The sequence below is a fragment of the Pongo pygmaeus genome, chromosome 1 (genome assembly GCF_028885625.2).
Source record: "Pongo pygmaeus isolate AG05252 chromosome 1, NHGRI_mPonPyg2-v2.0_pri, whole genome shotgun sequence".
Classification (NCBI taxonomy): Eukaryota; Metazoa; Chordata; class Mammalia; order Primates; family Hominidae; genus Pongo; species Pongo pygmaeus.
In genome coordinates, this window is record NC_072373.2 from 145,986,373 (window position 1) to 146,003,525 (window position 17,153).

The window sequence follows — 17,153 nt, forward strand, 5'->3', positions numbered from 1 at the left end:
CCAACATAGTAAAACCCCATGTCTACTAAAAACACAAAGATTAGCCGGGAGTGATGGCGCATGCCTGTAATGCCAGCTACTCAGGACTGAGACAGGAGAATCACTTGCGCCACTACACTCCAGCCTGGATGACAGAGTGAGACTTTGTTTCAGGAGGAAAAAAAAAAAAAAAAAAAAGACTGATGATACCAAGTGTTGATGAGCATGTGAAAAAACTGGAATCCTCTTACATTACTGGTGAAAACATAAAATGGTACCACCACTTTGGGAAACAATTTGGCAATTTCTTTAAAACATAAATTTACCATATGACCCAGAAATTCTACTTCTAGATATCTACCCAAGAGAAACAAAAACATATGTCCACACAGACTTGTTTTCAAATATTTATAGCAACATTATCCAAATAGCCAAAAACAAACCAATTCTCATGTGCATCAACTGCAGAATGGATAAACAAAATGTATTATATCCATACAACATATTATAATTCAACAATAAATCGGAATCAAATATTAATATATTCTATAACATGGATGAACCTCAAAAATATTATTCTAGTGAAAGAAGCCAAAAGCAAAAGATTACTTATTATATAGTTCAATTTATATAAAACATCCAGAAATGAAAATCTATAGAGACAGAAAGCAGATCAGTGTTTATCTGAGGTTGAGGTGAGAGTGGGGATTGACTGGATATGGGTAACAAATGAACTCTGTGGGTGATGTAAATGTTCTAAAACTGATTTGTGCTGATGGTTGCGCAAATCCTTAAATTTACTAATTAATACTGAATTATACACTTATAATGAGTGATTTATATGGTTATGAAAACATACCTCAATTTAAAAAAAAGTTGTCAAATGCTTCTCTACCGAGGAGGAAACAGTTGGCTTGAAATAGATCTTTGCTGTGGGAAGAATCATTTCAGTGGACAATTTAATTATGCAAATGTAAGGCTGGTAGGCATCCATTACCTTGGGGGAATGATCTAACAAAATCTTTTGAGGCTTCATAAGGGCCATGCCTTCTCAATACTCTGTGGTAAACAGAGATAATTAAAGGAAAGAAGGTAAATAGATCTGCATAAAAAAATGAAACAGGAATTCTGAAAGCGATCAACTCCTAGACTCCAACCTCTTCAAGGTTCAGAATTACAAAAATCTCTTTCATAGATTTTAGTGATAGGTCTGTGGCTTACGAGTAGGAATATATGCTTAAGGAGGCTGTATCAAAGGGGAAATGATAATCTGGGTTGGTGATTCAGGCTGAAAAGTAGAGACATTGTAGGCTAAATCCAAGGGCCTACAGAGGCCAGGCAGGTAAAGCAACAGAAATAGTGAATGCTGGAGCAAATCAGATAGTGTATATCTGATTAAAGAGGACAATTATTCAGTGCAACCCATTTTTTCTCATGAGAGAATAAGAGGCCACTGAAATCAGTTTCTCCAATGGTTCAAGAATATGCAGGTCCAGATATTTATATGAATCTCTCGATTTAAAATCATGGTATTTTATATTTTTATATAATGATATAAAATTCAACTATTTTTAAAAATACCATGAGAACTAAACAAAACATATCTGCAAGTTGCATCTGGCTCACAGACCACTGGTTTTCTATCCCTGGACTAGATTTCAAGAAAGAAAGGCTAATTTTAGTACAGTGTGGGGATGGGCTGAAAGTACCTTCTCACACATCCAACTTGGCAAGGAAGCCAAAATGACTAAGCATATGAGTATAAATTAAGGAAATGAAATCCTTTGACATAACCTTTGAATGAACATAATACTGAAGAGTGAATCATCCTGTCATTAAGAACCATTGAGGTCTCTGCAAGGATCAGTGGCATCACATCAACAAGACAAGGTACATAAAATTTGTTGGGGCCACTTTTAAATCACAAAACAATGTAGCAGTGGTAAAATCACCAGTGGCTAAAAATGATATCACTAGCTTATATGTTCATGCTTGTAATCCCAGCACTTTAGGAGGCCAATACAGGAGATTGCTTGACCCCAGGAGTTCAAAAACAGCCCAGGCAACACAGCAAGATCTCATCTCTACAAAAAATAAACTTAAAAAAAATTAGCCTGGCACAGTGACATGCATCTATATTCCTAGCTACTTGGGAGGCTGAGGCGGGAGAATAGCTTGAGCCCAGGAGAACAAGGCTGCAGTGAGCCATGATCACACCACTACTCTCCAGCCTGGGCAACATAGCAAGACCCTGTCTCCAAAAAATAAAAATAAAAATAAAAATCCCCATCTCTTTCTTCAACTAACTTTTAGAGAGCAAATTAGTCTCCTTGGAATGAGTAAACTCCTAGGACTAAAGCAATACTTGAAGCAGCTGAATGAAGACTCTAAGAAAAGACCTCCTTGGAATTCTTGCTAATTTGAATAGATAAGTGTGCCGGTGATTAAACTGAATATTTAAAAGATGCCAACTTATTTGTCTCTCAAGTGAGCCATACTTGTTAAATAACAATAATGAAACACCAAAGCTGAAAGCAACCATGGTTTCAGGACATGAAAGTAATATTCAATCTCTCAGACACATATCATTCTTCCTGTTCAACTTATTACTTCTTTCTGAATGACATTTTATTTTCAAAGTTCTTTGTCTCTCAGATCATCTGCTATTACTCACTGACCAATTTTTAAAAGTGGAAAAAGTTTTTGTTCAAGATTGCTTAGGCTATTAGGGTCTTTTGTGTTTCTATACAAGTGTTAGGATTATTTTTCCTATTTTTGTGAAACTTGTCATTGAAACTTTGGAAGAGATGGCATTTAATCTGCAGATCACTTTGGATACTAGGAGCATTTTAACAACATTTATTCTTCAGATCCATCTCCATTCACTGTGTTTTCTTCACTTTTTCATAAATGTTTTACAGTTTCCAGTGTACAAATCTTTCACTTCTTTGGTTAAATTTATTCCTACGCATTTTTTGTGATATTGTAAAAAGAAGTGCTTTCTTGATTTCTTTTTTCCACAGTTCATTGTTAGTATGCAGAAACACTATTGATTTATGCATTTTAATTTTGTATGCTGCATCTTTATTGAATTTGTTAGTTTTAACAGTTTTTTTGGTAGAGTCTTCAGGGTCTTTAATATATAAGATAATATCATTTGCACATATAAAAGATTTTACTTCTTCCTTTCCAATTTAGATGCTATTTATTTATTTATTTATTTACTGCCTAAATGCTCTGGATAGGACTTCCAGTATCATATTGAGTAGAAGTTTTAACAGTGGGCATCCTTTCCCTTGTTCATGATCTTACAGGAAAAGCTTTCATCTTTTCACCGCTATTAAGATGTTAGCTGAGGGCTTATCCTATGTAGCCTTTATTATGTTGAAGTACAGCACTTCCATAACTAAAAAGTTTCCATCATAAAAGAATGTTAAAGTTTCTCAAATGCTTTCTCTGCATCTACTGAGGTGATTATATATAAGTTTTACCCTTCATTCTGTTAATAGTATATCACATATGTTGATTTGTGTATGTTGAACCATCTTCGATTGTGGTGTATCATCCTTTAATGCGCTGTTGAATTTAATTTGCTAGTATTTTGTTGAGAATTTTTGCAACTATGTTCATCAGGGATATTGGCCTATAATTTTCTTTTGCAGTGTCCTTGTCTGGCTTTGGTATCAGAGCAATGCTGCCCTGGTAAATGAGCTTGGAAGTATTTCCCCTTCTTCAGTTATTTTGGGAGAGTTTGAGAAGGACTGGCATTAATTCTTTCTTAAATGATAGAAATTCACCGGTGAAACCATGAAGTACTACTAGGTTTTATTTTGTTGGGGGGTTTTTTGATTACTGATTCAGAGTCTTCATATTCCTTATTGGTTTGTTAATTGCATCAAACTAAAAGCTTTTGCGCAAAAAGAAAACAATCGACAGAGTGAAGAGACAACCTACAGAATGAGAGAAAATACTTGCAAATCACATATCTAATAAGGAGTTAATATTGAAAATATATAAGGAACTCAAACAACTCAACAGCAAGAAAACAAATACCCAATTTAAAAAATGGGCAGGTGACTTGAATAGGCATTTCTCAAAAGCAGACATAAAAATGGTCAATGGGTATATGAAAAATGCTCAACATCACTACTCATGAGGGCAATGAAAATTAAAACCACAATGAGCTATTACCTCACATCTGTTAGAATGGCTATTATAAAAAAGACAAAAGATAACAAGCATTGGTTAAGACCTGGAGAAAAGAGAACCCTTGCACACTGTTGGTGAGAATATACATTAGTACAGCCATTATGGAAAATGATATGAAGGATCCTCAAAAAATTAAAAATGAACTATCATATGATCCAGCTTCTAAGTATCTATCAAAAGGAAGAAATCAGTATGTCTAAGAGATACCTGTACTCCCTTGTTCATTACAGCATTATTCACAAGATATGGCATCGACGTATGGTATTCTACACAGTGGAATACACTATCAATCTTAAGAAAGAAGGAAATTCTTTCATTTGTGATAACGTGAATGAACCTGGAGGACATTATATTAAGTGAAATAAGGCAGACACAGAAAGACAAATATTGCATAATGTCACACATGTGGAACCTAAAAACATCAAAATCGCAGAAGTAGAGAATAGAATGCTGTTTGTCAGGGGCTGAAGGATGGGAGGGTTCAGGGAAGGAAGATTTAGGAGATGTTGGCTAAAGGGTACAAAATTTCACTTAGACAGGATGAATAAGTCCTGGAGATTCATTGTATAGAATGGTAACTGCAGTTAATAATAATGCATTAATACAGGCACACCTCTCATTTTATTGCGTGTTGCTTTATTGCACTCAGCAGATATTGCACTTTTTACAAATTGAGGGTTGGGGCAACCTTGTGTCAAGCAAATCTATTGGTGCCATTTTTCTTACAGCATGTGCTCACTTCATGTCTCTGTGTCACATTTTAATAATTCTCACAATATTTCCTTTTTCATTATTATTATATCTGTTATGGCGATCTGTGTTCAGATGTTACTATTTTAACTGTTTTAGGGCACCACAAACTGCACCCAAATAAAATGGTGAACTTAATTGATAAGGGTTGTGTGTGCTCTGACTGCTCCACTCACCAGCTGGTCCCCCATTTCTCTCCCTCTCCTTGGGCCCTCCTATTCCCTAAGACACAGCAATACTGAAATAACGCCGATTAATAACCTTACAATGGCCTCTTAGTGTTCAGACGAAAGGAAGAATTGCACATCTCTCACTTCAAATCAAAAGCTAGAAATGATTAAGCTTAGTAAGGATGGTATGTTGAAAGCTGAGACAGGCCAAAGGCTAGGCCTCTTGCACCAAACAGCCTATGCAAAAGAAATGCAAAAGAAAAAGGTTATTGAAGGAAACTAAAAGTGCTGCTCCAGTGAATACACTAATGATAAGAAGGCAAAACAGCCTTATTGTTGATATAGAGAAAGTTGTGTGGTCTGGAAAGATCAAACCAAGATAGCATTTCCTTAAGCCAAAGCCTAATTAAGAACAAGGCCTTGACGCTCTTCAATTCTATAAAGGCTAAGAGTGGTGAGGAAGTTGCAGAAGTCTGAAGCTAGCGGAGGTTGGTTCATGAGGTTTAAAGGAAAGAAGCCCTTTCTATAACATAAAAGTACAAGGTGAAGTATCAAGTGCTAATGGAGAAGCTGCACCAGGTTATCCAGAAGATCTAGCTAAAATAATTGATGAAGGTGGCTAGACTAAACAACAGATTTTCAATGCAGACTTAACAGTCCTCTATTGGAAGAAGATGCCATCTAGAACTTTCCTAGCTAGAGAGAAGGCAATGCCTGGCTTCAAGGCTTCAAAGGACAGGCTGACTCTCACTAGGGGCTAATACATCTGGTGACTTCAAATTGAAGCCAATATTCATTTACCATTTAGAAACTCTTAGTGCCCTCAAAAACTATGCTAAATCTACTCTACCTGTACTCTATAAATGGAATGTGAAAGGCTAGATGACAGCATATCTGTTTGCAGCATGGTTTACTATTTTAAGCCCACCATTGGGAACCACTCAGAAAAAGATTCCTTTTAAAATATTAGTGCTAATTGACAATGCACCTGATCACCCAAGAGCTCTGATGGAGATGTACAAGGAGATGAATGTTGTTTTCATGCCTGATAACACAACATCCACTCTGCAGGCATGGATCAGGTTTTATTATTTAAGAAATATATTTTATAAGGCTAAAGGTGTCACAGATAGTGATTCCTCTGATGGATCTGGGCAAAGTAAATTGAAAATCTTCTGAAAAGGAGTTACCATTCCAGATGCCATTAGAACATTGTGATTTATGCGAGGAGGTCAGAATATCAACATTAACAGTAGTTTGGAAGAAGTTGTTTCCAACTCTCATAGACGCGTTTGAGTGGTTTAAAATTTCAGTGGAGAAAGTCACTGCAGATGTGGTAAAAAATTACAAGATAATTAGAATTAAAAGTGGAGCCTGGAGATGTGACTGTATTGCTGCAATCTCCTGATAAAACTATAACGAGTGAGGAGTTGCTTCTTGCAGATGAGCAAAGAAAGTAGTTTCTTGAGATGGAATCTATTTCTGGTGAAGATGCTGTGAAGATTATTGAAATGACACCTGAGAATTTAGAATATTACATCAACTTAGTTGGTAAAGCAGTAACAAGGTTTGAGAGAACTGACTCCAATTATAAAAGAAGTTCTACTGTGGGTAAAATGCTACCAAAAACATCACATGCTACAGAGAAATCTTTTATGAAAAGAAGAGTGTCAAGTGTGTCACTTTGTTGTCTTATTTTAAGAAATTGCCACTGCCATCCCAACCTTCAGCGACCATCACCTTGATTAATCAGCAGCCAAACATCAATGCAATACGCTCTGCCAGCAAAAAAAATTAGGAAATGCTGAAAGCTGAGATGATCATTAGTGTTTTTTTAGCAATAAAATAATTTCAAATTAAGATATGTACTTTTAAAAAGATATAATGTTATTGCACACTGAATAGACTGTAGAGTAAACATAACTTAAATGCAATGGGAAACCAAAAAATGTGTGTGACTTGCTTTACTGTGACTTTAGTTGTATTCTGGTGGTCTGGAACTGGACCTGCAGTATCTCTGAGGTATGACTATACATGAAAATTGCTAAGAGATTTAATCTTAAATTTTTTGCCATGAAAAAGTAACTATGTAAGGTGGATATTCATTTGTTTTAGTCATTTCACAATGTATACTTATATTGAACCATCATGTTGTACGTTATAAATACATGCAATTTTATTTGTCAAGTATACCTTAATAAAGCTGAGGGGGAGGAAGAAATAAACTTTCCAGTGTCAACTTATTAAGAATGGAGTTAAATTCTCAAATCCATATTTTCCACATTCAGATTTTTGTTATGGACTGGTCTATTTTGGCATTACTATAAAGAAATAACTGAGGCAGAATAATTTATAAAGAGATTTATTTTGGCTCATCGTTCTGCAGACTGTAGAAGAAGCATACTGCCAACATCTGCTTCTGATGAGGGCCTCAGGAAGCTTTCAATGATGGCAGAAGGCAAAGAGGGAGCAGGCGTGTCACAGGAAAAAAGAGGGAGCAAGAGAGAGGGGGAGGTGCTATGTTTGTTTTTAAAAAACAACCAGTTATTGCATGAACTAATAAAGCAAGAACCAGCTCATTACCCATTGAGAGGACACCAAGCCATTCATGAGGGATCCTCCCCCATGACCCAAACACTTCCCTTTAGGCCCCACCTCCAACACTCGGGATCACATTTCAACATGAGATTTGGAGGGGACAAACATATAATGTTCTTACCATGACCCTGGTAGCTGTAACAGAAGGAAGTATAATGGGTCATTATATTTTTAATTTTTAAAAATATCAATATACAGTTTTGAGAATAAATTTTACAATGTTAAATGTGTTTTCTTTATTTTATTTTATTTTAATTTATTTTGAGATAGAGTCTCACTCTGTCACCCAGGCTGGACTGCAGTGGTGCAATCTCACCTCACTGCAGCCTCTGCTTCCTGGGTTCTAGTGATTCTCCTGCCTCAGCCTCCCAAGTAGCTGGGATTACAGGTGTGTGCCACCACACCTGTAGATGAAGCCTGGCTAATTTTTGCATTTTTAGTAGAGATGGGGTTTCACCATGTTGGCCAGGCTGTTGTTGAACTCCTGACCGCAAGTGATCTGCCCACCTCAGCCTCCCAAAGTGCTGGGATTACAGGCGTGGGCCACCACACCCGGCCTTAAATTTGTTTTTAAAAATATCATTAAGGATAGTAGCTATATAATTATTTTCACACATTCTCAAGTGCTAAAATCTATGAAAAAATAATTATTATAATAATTAACTCCAAAAGGATATGCATGTTTATCTGGGATTCGATTAATTTAATGCAAAAGCCTTAAAATAGTCACAACTTCTTCAAATTAATCCTATAAAATATAAAAATAATCCTAAATATGTACAAATATTTAGTTATAAAGATGTTTATCATGGCATTTTTTAATAGCAAAACATTAAAAACAGCCTAGATGGCCAATGATTGGTTAAATAAATTATAGTATATCCTTATGATTTAATACAAAATAGTATTGTAGAACAACTCTTTATAAAGAAAAATGTTAACTAAACATTATGTTTTGAAAGATCCAAATTTTGGAGCTGGGTTGGATGCAGTGGCTCAGGCCTGTATTCCCAGCATTTTGGGAGGCCAAGGCAGGCAGATCACTTGAGTTCAGGAGTTCAAGATCGGCCTGGGCAACATGGTGAAACTCCATCTCTACCAAAAATACAAAAAATTAGCCGGGTATGGTGGCACATGCCTATAGTCCCAGCTACTCGGGAAACTGAGATGGGAGGATCGCTTGAGCCTGGGAGGCAGAGGCTGCAGTGAGTCGAAGTCCCACCATTGCACTCCAGCCTGGGAGGCACAGTAAGACTCTGTTTAAAAAAAAAAAAAAAATTGGAGCTGGTAGAAATTTGTCTGTCTATACACAAAATAGAGTATATATACCAAACTTAACAGTCATTACCTTTTGGCAGAATTGTGTATACTTTTTTTACCTTTTTCTTTGTTTTTTCCTATAGTTTCAAAATTTTCTCCAGTGAAGATATACATTTGGAAATCATATTAAAATGTTATTAGGGAAAAAGTGCTTCTCACACCTTAATGTCCATATAAATCAGCTGGGAAATCTTGTTAAAATGCTGATTCTGACTAAGTAGGTGTAGGTGGGACACGGGATTCTTCCTCCTAACAAGCTCCCAGGAGATGCTAATAATGCTGGACAGGGACCACACTTTGAGTAGCAAGCTGTCTTCTAACTCTGTCATATGGCTATTTTTGCAAAGCACAAGCAAGTAAAAGCTTCTAGTTATGTTAGTACAGTCGATATAGTACTTGCATTGTTAAATGGCTCATGGAATGATTTCCTGATTTCAACATCATTTAATATCCCAACTATTTTAGTTTTACTATAAAGTCTGCTTGTTACTTAAATTTTTATTAAAAATCATGACAAAAATACACAGGTAACACTGAAAATTGGTATTTACTAGAGCCAGGTCAGCATTTGACTGCTTTTGGTTAATGGCCATGGGCTTTTAAAATAAATTGCAAAGATCACAATAGAACAAATTAGTAAGAAGCTCATTTGTGTAATACTCCAGTGATGTTTAATGTTAATTTAACAAATAACTCAAGATTTACTAAAAATTATGCTAGTAATACTGAAATAAACTGACAAGTTATTTGCCTTCAAGGAGTTCAAAATCAAACATGAGAGATAGATACATAAGGATTAATAGTAATACATTTTAAATACTATAAATAAACTATAATATATAGTATATAAACTATACCATATAAATACTATAAATAAACTACAATAAAAGTTAAGTATAAGATGATATAAGAACATAAGGAAGAGCACAGACTCTAATAAGGATGAAGGATAGATGAATAGGATGCATTGGTGGTTTTGTTACAGCGATGATACCTGAGAGGATGCCTAATGTATGGGCAAATCTCACCACTGGTAGAAGTGAAGAAAGAGAATTCCAGACAGAAGCAGCATCTTGAACAAGCACTGTTGTAAAAGGAATCCATTATCTGACTATTCATTGTCATGCTGACTGTCATGTCAAAAGCATTAGTTCTAATTAAATGCCCAGCAAAAACGGAAGATGTATAGTAGCTATACACATTTCCCTGTAGTAAAGTAAGTTAACTTATCCTGTATTATGCTAGTTAAAATCTTAAGGCTCTTTTAACAAAGGTTGCATTATATTATTTTCCACTTTAAAAAACTGCATTGGCTCCCCACTAATATAGCGTAGTACAAAATTCTGGATGTCTAATAGAAAACTTTTAAAGTTTAAATCCAGACACTAATTTTCTAGACAGTATCTTACTAAACCTTTTAAGTAAGTTCTAAATGTTCATATTTTCACATACTTGTGTATGTTATTTTCTTAAAATAACCTTCTTCTCTAGGTCTCAAAATTCTTTTCATTCTTTAATATTTTTGAAGTCCCCCATTTTCTTTTTAGTAACAACTTTTTTCTTATACTTAGCTTCCACAGTAAGCTTAGACATTTTAAAGCAGCTATTTCATTATGCCTTGAATATTATATTATGTTTGCTCTTCCTACTCTTCTTTTTGGGGGTAAGAACTAGATCTTATTTTTCCTGGAAACTTGCTTATTTACTATGATATAGTAAATACTCAAAAAAGTTTTACCAAATGAGTAAAAATTGACTATTATCAAGAAGCTTCTGGAATAGTTTCAAGTGGAAAAAGCTGATAAAAAGACAAAGGTGGAAAGTCTTTTAGCTGAGAAGTTAAAATGATACAGATTCAATGGGCTAACAAATAGGAGGTAAACTGTCTGAGAGACTGTATAAAATTTGCAAAGGTAAAACTGACTGAAGTGGTCTACTGTAACCACTTTACGATTTTGCTAGAGGACATCCATAATCAAAACTGCTCATTTGTTTAATATATTTAAATCTAAGATTTACTAATATGGATTTGTATTTACAAGAGAAATAGCCTGTCAATTCATAGGAAAAGAGAAAGAAAAAGTATTTGATGGTATTGACCTATTTGCTTCTTAAAATACTGTAGTTAGACCTTCATTAAGTCAGCATTGTATAACTCTACACATTTATGATCAAAGGAAGATTAAAAAGCTAACTATAATAAATTTGCTAGAAAGAGAACTTAACGCATGTCAATGCTCTCATTCATTCTGAGTTGGAACAAAAAGCAGAATTCCTCCATGCTTTTCTTTGAACTTCATGTATTTATATGTGCATGCAATTAGCCGTTACATATTTATTTAATCAAACAGGAATTTCTGTTACTTAGTTTAATAGTAAAAGATGAAACACCTGGAGACCACTATGTGGCCTTTGTTCTGTGTTTCTTCCTATATATAATGTCACTGGACACGAAAGAAACTTGGATTAAAGCACACTGCATTTCATGTCTCCTAAATTGGTAACTGACCTTTATACAAAGGTTTATGAATTTTTTTTGTAAATTGGTGTAGTTTCTATGCTTAGTTTATTTCATTATAAAAACACTTTAGAAACAAACATTTTCAGTGTTTATCATCAGGAGACATTACATTCCCTTGTCTAATGAGTCATGCAAGTAAACTGCTTTAAGTAGCTTTGAAGAATGTGGTTCATATGAAACTTTGTACAGTCAGAACTCCTTCTATAACTCATTCGCCAAATAAATAAAAATTGTGTTTTCACCACAAAAATAAACCTTGGAATTTTGAAATGATCAGATTCCTCTATTTCAGCTCTATCAGTGTTTTCTCCTCTACAATAACACATTTCATAATAGGAAATTATAGCTTCATGCTACTATACTCATCCTTAGATATAAAATTATTATCTCTATTATGGTATTCGGGGATATAAAAAGGAGAGTCAAGTAGAGGAATACTTAATTAATGAACTTTCAGTTACTCTTCAAGTATTTCTTACATCATGCATATTATTTGCAACGCTACATGGTTTGCTCCTAATTTTATTTGTGTACAAGAATCCTATTTGTTTTGACTTCACAATAAAAAAAAAACCCAGCATTTTATCCAATAGAAATCATGGCTCATGACACTATTTTCCATTACTAGATTTTAAAACATGTTTTAGAAAGCATCACAGGTCCCATACATTTAAAAAGTGGTGAAAGTCTAGTTCAAACATAACTTTTAATTATTAAAAACCTCTAACATTCATTTATTTGAGACACTTTTACTAAACACCCACTATATGAGGAGCAGGTATTAATGAAACAGAAATTAATTCAATTCTGTCTTCATTCCTCATTTAACTTTAAATTAAAAGATATTTGAAATGCATAAAAATAATTTCCAAAAGGATTTAGAAGACTGCAATTTAAAAGAATAGGGCAAGGACAATAATTAACAAGCTTTTGTTACATGGTAAAGTTTAATATTATACCACTATTTCAATATTCAACAGTTCATTAACTTGAAGATATATATTCATATTCTTCATCCATCAACTTGCTATACGGTAAAGACTATAAATAACCCAAAACCTTTTAAGTGGAAAAAATGCACAAATACATGTTCTTCCTCAATCTCCCAACAATAGTTTGAAGAATGTAAAAAAATTTCTGATTCAGTAAAAAATTAATTCAAATAAACTTCTATAACACTGTCAAGGTGCTGTATAAACCTAGGAGTAAATTTTGTAAGCCATTCTTGATTTTGCTGTTGTGGTTGTTAAACTGAGTTTTCTTCCTTAACTGCTACCAAATACATAAACAGAAAGAGTCAAACCCTAGTGCTATTTGATGATCAAACAAACACACCAAAGAGGGCAAAAGTTTCAAGGGTAATTCTATTGTTCCTCTAATTGGAGTCACAGAAATACCTTGAGGAGGGTCCAAGGTGAGATGTAGAATGGCGGCACTAGTTATTGTTTATATGTACAATTTATCTTTTAGAGTGTATGGCACCAAAAATGGTTCCACAGCACCATTTTAGCAAAGCTGTAAGTCCAAACATGTTAACATGCCTGGAAAGAATGTGATTCATGCATAACCAACTTTTTCCTGCATTTGAGTCATATGTATAAATAACATAAAATATAAAGTTTTTGATATCCATAATGTTATATGTGTAAGAATTTAGATAGAATAATTATGTTTTATTTTAGAAATTCCTGTTTGTAAAACTGAAATAACTTTCTCACATGCATTTAAAAATAAAACCATGGCAAACACAATAGAAATGTAATTATAAATTCAAGAGTCTTGTTGCCCCTTTCAAAGTTTAAAGCTTATAAATACAAGACATTTTAAGAAGTAAACAGATGGTTGTTTCTGAAACTTAAGTATTTCATTTTTATGTAAGAACAACAAAAAAAGTACATTAGAAATGATGTAAGAATTTTATAGAAAACCTTGTCACTGATATTGAACTTAGTCAAAAATAAAACCATACAATGATGAAAGCTGAATGATTCAGCTCAACTTATAATCAAGTTTTTATGGAATTCTTTCAACTTCATCTTGCAAAATGTCCTTGTGAAAATCAGAAAACAACAAACAAAAAAGGGTTCTTTATGTTTGATTGTAAAACTCCAATTACCATTTTAGTTGCTAGTTATAATGTATCATTTAAAAACAAAACTTACTTGATCTGTCCCATAAGGCAGTATGTTCAGAGAAATGAAGGCTGTCATTTTGCAGAGCTGTTTTCTGATCATGTGCAGTACCTTTAGAGTGTCTATGAAATAACCGGCTAGCAAAACCTTCCAATTTCTGAAGAGCTGTAGATGTACCCGTATACTGGTTACAAGGTGGTTCTCTATAAGCTGCCATTCATGTGCATTTACACTTTACTTAATGTAACTGCAAATGTTTCCAGAAGGAGCTCACAACTTCTTACACAGAAGCTAAGAGCTATGCATGTGTCAAACTTCCTGTTTGCAGGGCATTCAAACCACTACTGCTGTTCTGTTTCCTGTTAATATAAAACAGCACATTACTGAGCTTTTCTTAGCAAAACACTTTTCAGCTAGAGATGAGGATTTTAAAAACTTGCAATATCTACCTAAAAGGCTTTATGTTTGGGTGTTTTAATATTAATATATAGGCTAATGAGAGTATTAAATATAAAGCTTCATATATATAGTAGGCTAAACATTTTTTAAATAAAAGAAAACTAGTTAAACATGTATGACAAGTGTATGCAAACAACTGTAGGCCAAGCTGTCCTCCAAACCAACATGCTAAAGACAGGTTGTATTTTTTCTAGGAAATCAACTAATATACAGATTTTATGAATCCTTATAAGCAGCTAACTTTTCATAAAAAAAAACTAGTATGAAATGGGTATGAAAGAACTCTTGCAAAACAAATTTATAACACATATAAATAAAACAATGTGAAATAGCACTTTAAAAAATTGAATGTTTCTAATTCATTGATTTAGGCCTAATACATACAGGAACTACATACACTTAGTATGTCAGTATTGCTTATCAAACTTATAATCTACTGACATATGTCTATTACCAGGGGTACATTTTAAAACATTCTAAAATTTGAAAAGAACAAAATACAAGATTTAAATTATATAAAATCCACCATAGCAAGAAATTTCAATTGAGAGAAAAAAGTTCCTTCTAGCTGGCTGAGGCATGTTGATTTTAAAATCTTACCACTGAAGACTACTACTTACCTAAACCCCTGATTTAGTGATCTCACTCAGAAACACCTCTCTATTTTTTTTTTAAACGTTGTTTCACTCTGTCCCCCAGATTGGAGTGCAGTGGTGTGACCTCCACTCACTGCGACCTCCGCTCACTGCGACCTCCGCTCACTGCGACCTCCACTCACTGCGACCTCCGCTCCTAGGTTCAAGCGATTCTCACCCCTCAGCCATCCGAGTAGCTGGGATTATAGGCGCGCACCACCATGCCCGGCTAATTTTTGTATTTTCAGTAGAGATAGGGTTTCTCCATGTTGGCCAGGCCAGGAGTTGTCTCAAACTCCTGGCCTCAAGAGATACGCCCGCCTTGGCCTCTCAAAGTGCTGGGATTACAAGTGTGAGCCACCGCGCCTGGCCAAAACATCTCTTTTGATTAAAAGTAAGTAAAACTTGCCTTGTCAATTTTCAGGAAAGAAAGTAACCTGTAGCATTTAACAAAAATTTTGAGTACTTGTTTTTTGACACTAAAAGATAAGAAATTTCTGTGGTTCTCTTTGGAAGCAGAAGGGAGGGGAGGGAAGGGAAGGAAAGGAAAGAAAGAAAAAGATCTATCTAAAACAATCTATCTATCTTACTTCAGATTTACCGCCAACTGTTTGACAAACATAAAAAATAGAAACAATACTGACAAGTAAAATAAATAGGAACAATAAAGTAATCAATTTAGGACTACATAAAAGGCCAATAAGAAAACACTGATTAATGAATTTTGCCATTTAACACTTCATTTGTGTATACTTTGTGTAATGGAATTCACATCAATCTAAACAAGTATGTAACAGTATCTATAAGATAAACTTAAATTTATAGCTTTATGTATAAATATTATGTGTGAATAACAGTTAACAAAACACTGACCAATGAATTTTGCCATGTAACAGCTCATTTCTGTATACTTTGTTTTGTGTAATAAAATTTATACCAATCTAAACAAATATGCAACAGCATCTATATGATATACAAATTCTTAAATTTGTAGCTTTATGTATAAATATTATGTGTGCATAACAATAATTTGTTTCTTAACATCTGGTAGTGCTTTACATAAAACAGACACTTACTAAATGTCTGTAGTCTTCAATAAATATCTACAGAGCATGGACTGATTCTGTAAGGGAAGAAGTGGATAAAATTACTGAATTCCCTTGATTTGCTCTACTGAAGGAAATTCTAATCATCTTCAAGGCTTAGTTCAAATGTCACCTCTTCAGTGAAGTCTGCCACATACTTCCTAGGAAAACAAACTTTGCTGCTTTGTTTTCACTGATCTCATAATATTATGTTAAAAGGTACTGTTTATGAATTTATATGACCCTAAATTGTGAGTTACTTGAATTCATAAATGAAATGCATGTATTACATACTCAATAAACATATGTTAAAAGAAAAAAGTATTTACTCATTTTTAACAATTTAAAGGTCTAAGTAGAATCACCGAATACTTGAAAATGTTTGAATTTTATTTATGATGGGACCATATTTATACATAATCCAAGAACATCAAGTTGCTCATATATAGAGACAACAGTAATAGAACTGTTATCATTGAACTTCTCCTTTTTTCTCTATTTGTTACTAAATTTTATTCATTCTTTGAATTACATTTTTACTCAGTGCCAATGTGGACTTCTTAAAATAACTTCTTGTTTTCCCTGCTTCCAATTATCCCCTTTAATCATTCACCTCTCTGACATATTAACCTCCCCAAAATATTACACTCATGGTATTCCATTGCCAAATACACAAACTAATCCTAACATTTCAGCTGGACCATATTCATTTTTAACACATCTAGCCAGATTTTTTATTTATATTCAATGTTGCTCAAGTACAGAAGTTGCAGATTCCTAACTAGAACACTAAGATTACTTTATTTAAAACAATGCATAAATTTTAAAACAAAATTACTAAAGCAAAAAGAGTAAACTTCACTAGATGAGTATCTTGAAGACACTGTATTTTAAATCTGCACTGTTTTAAAAATAAAATTGTTTCAATTTGTTATCAAGTCCTTCCAGAAAATAGAATATTTAATCTTTAAAGCAATGTTTCTATATATGGTAGTGTGACCAGAAAGCTATTGCTATAGAAGTGCTTCGGATATTTGATTTTTGATTAAAAAATAAAAATAAAAAGAAGAACTCTACTGGCATCTACTGCTAGAAAGAAACAACTGCAGTTTTAACTAAAACTATGAATTCCTTCATAACTGCAATTAACTTCAAGAAGTATATTGCTTGTTATTCTTCCTAGTGGTGTTTCCACAACTTTAATTTGGCTAAATGTCTCACCATGCACCCAGAATTTACCAGAATAGCTTATCTTGTAGTTAAATAAGATTTTAAAACTAGAGAGTAATCAACTT

At 33.9% G+C, this 17,153-nt stretch overlaps 1 protein-coding gene across 5 annotated transcripts in view; it reads right to left on the bottom strand.

The window, feature by feature from the left end:
• The window catches only part of PRKACB (protein kinase cAMP-activated catalytic subunit beta), a 157,295-nt gene that overhangs the window by 74,113 nt on the left and 66,029 nt on the right, over window positions 1-17,153 (bottom strand). Inside the window, exon 1 of one of the 5 annotated variants that reach the window (XM_054484948.2) lies at window positions 13,710-14,003. The exons of 3 other annotated variants lie outside the window; for them this stretch is intronic. In XM_054484948.2, the coding sequence (XP_054340923.1) occupies window positions 13,710-13,896 (187 nt within the window). In that variant the 5' untranslated portion in view covers window positions 13,897-14,003. Of the gene's footprint in view, window positions 1-13,709; window positions 14,017-17,153 lie in introns of those variants that run through there. One more of the 5 variants, XM_054484993.2, reaches the window with a different exon arrangement.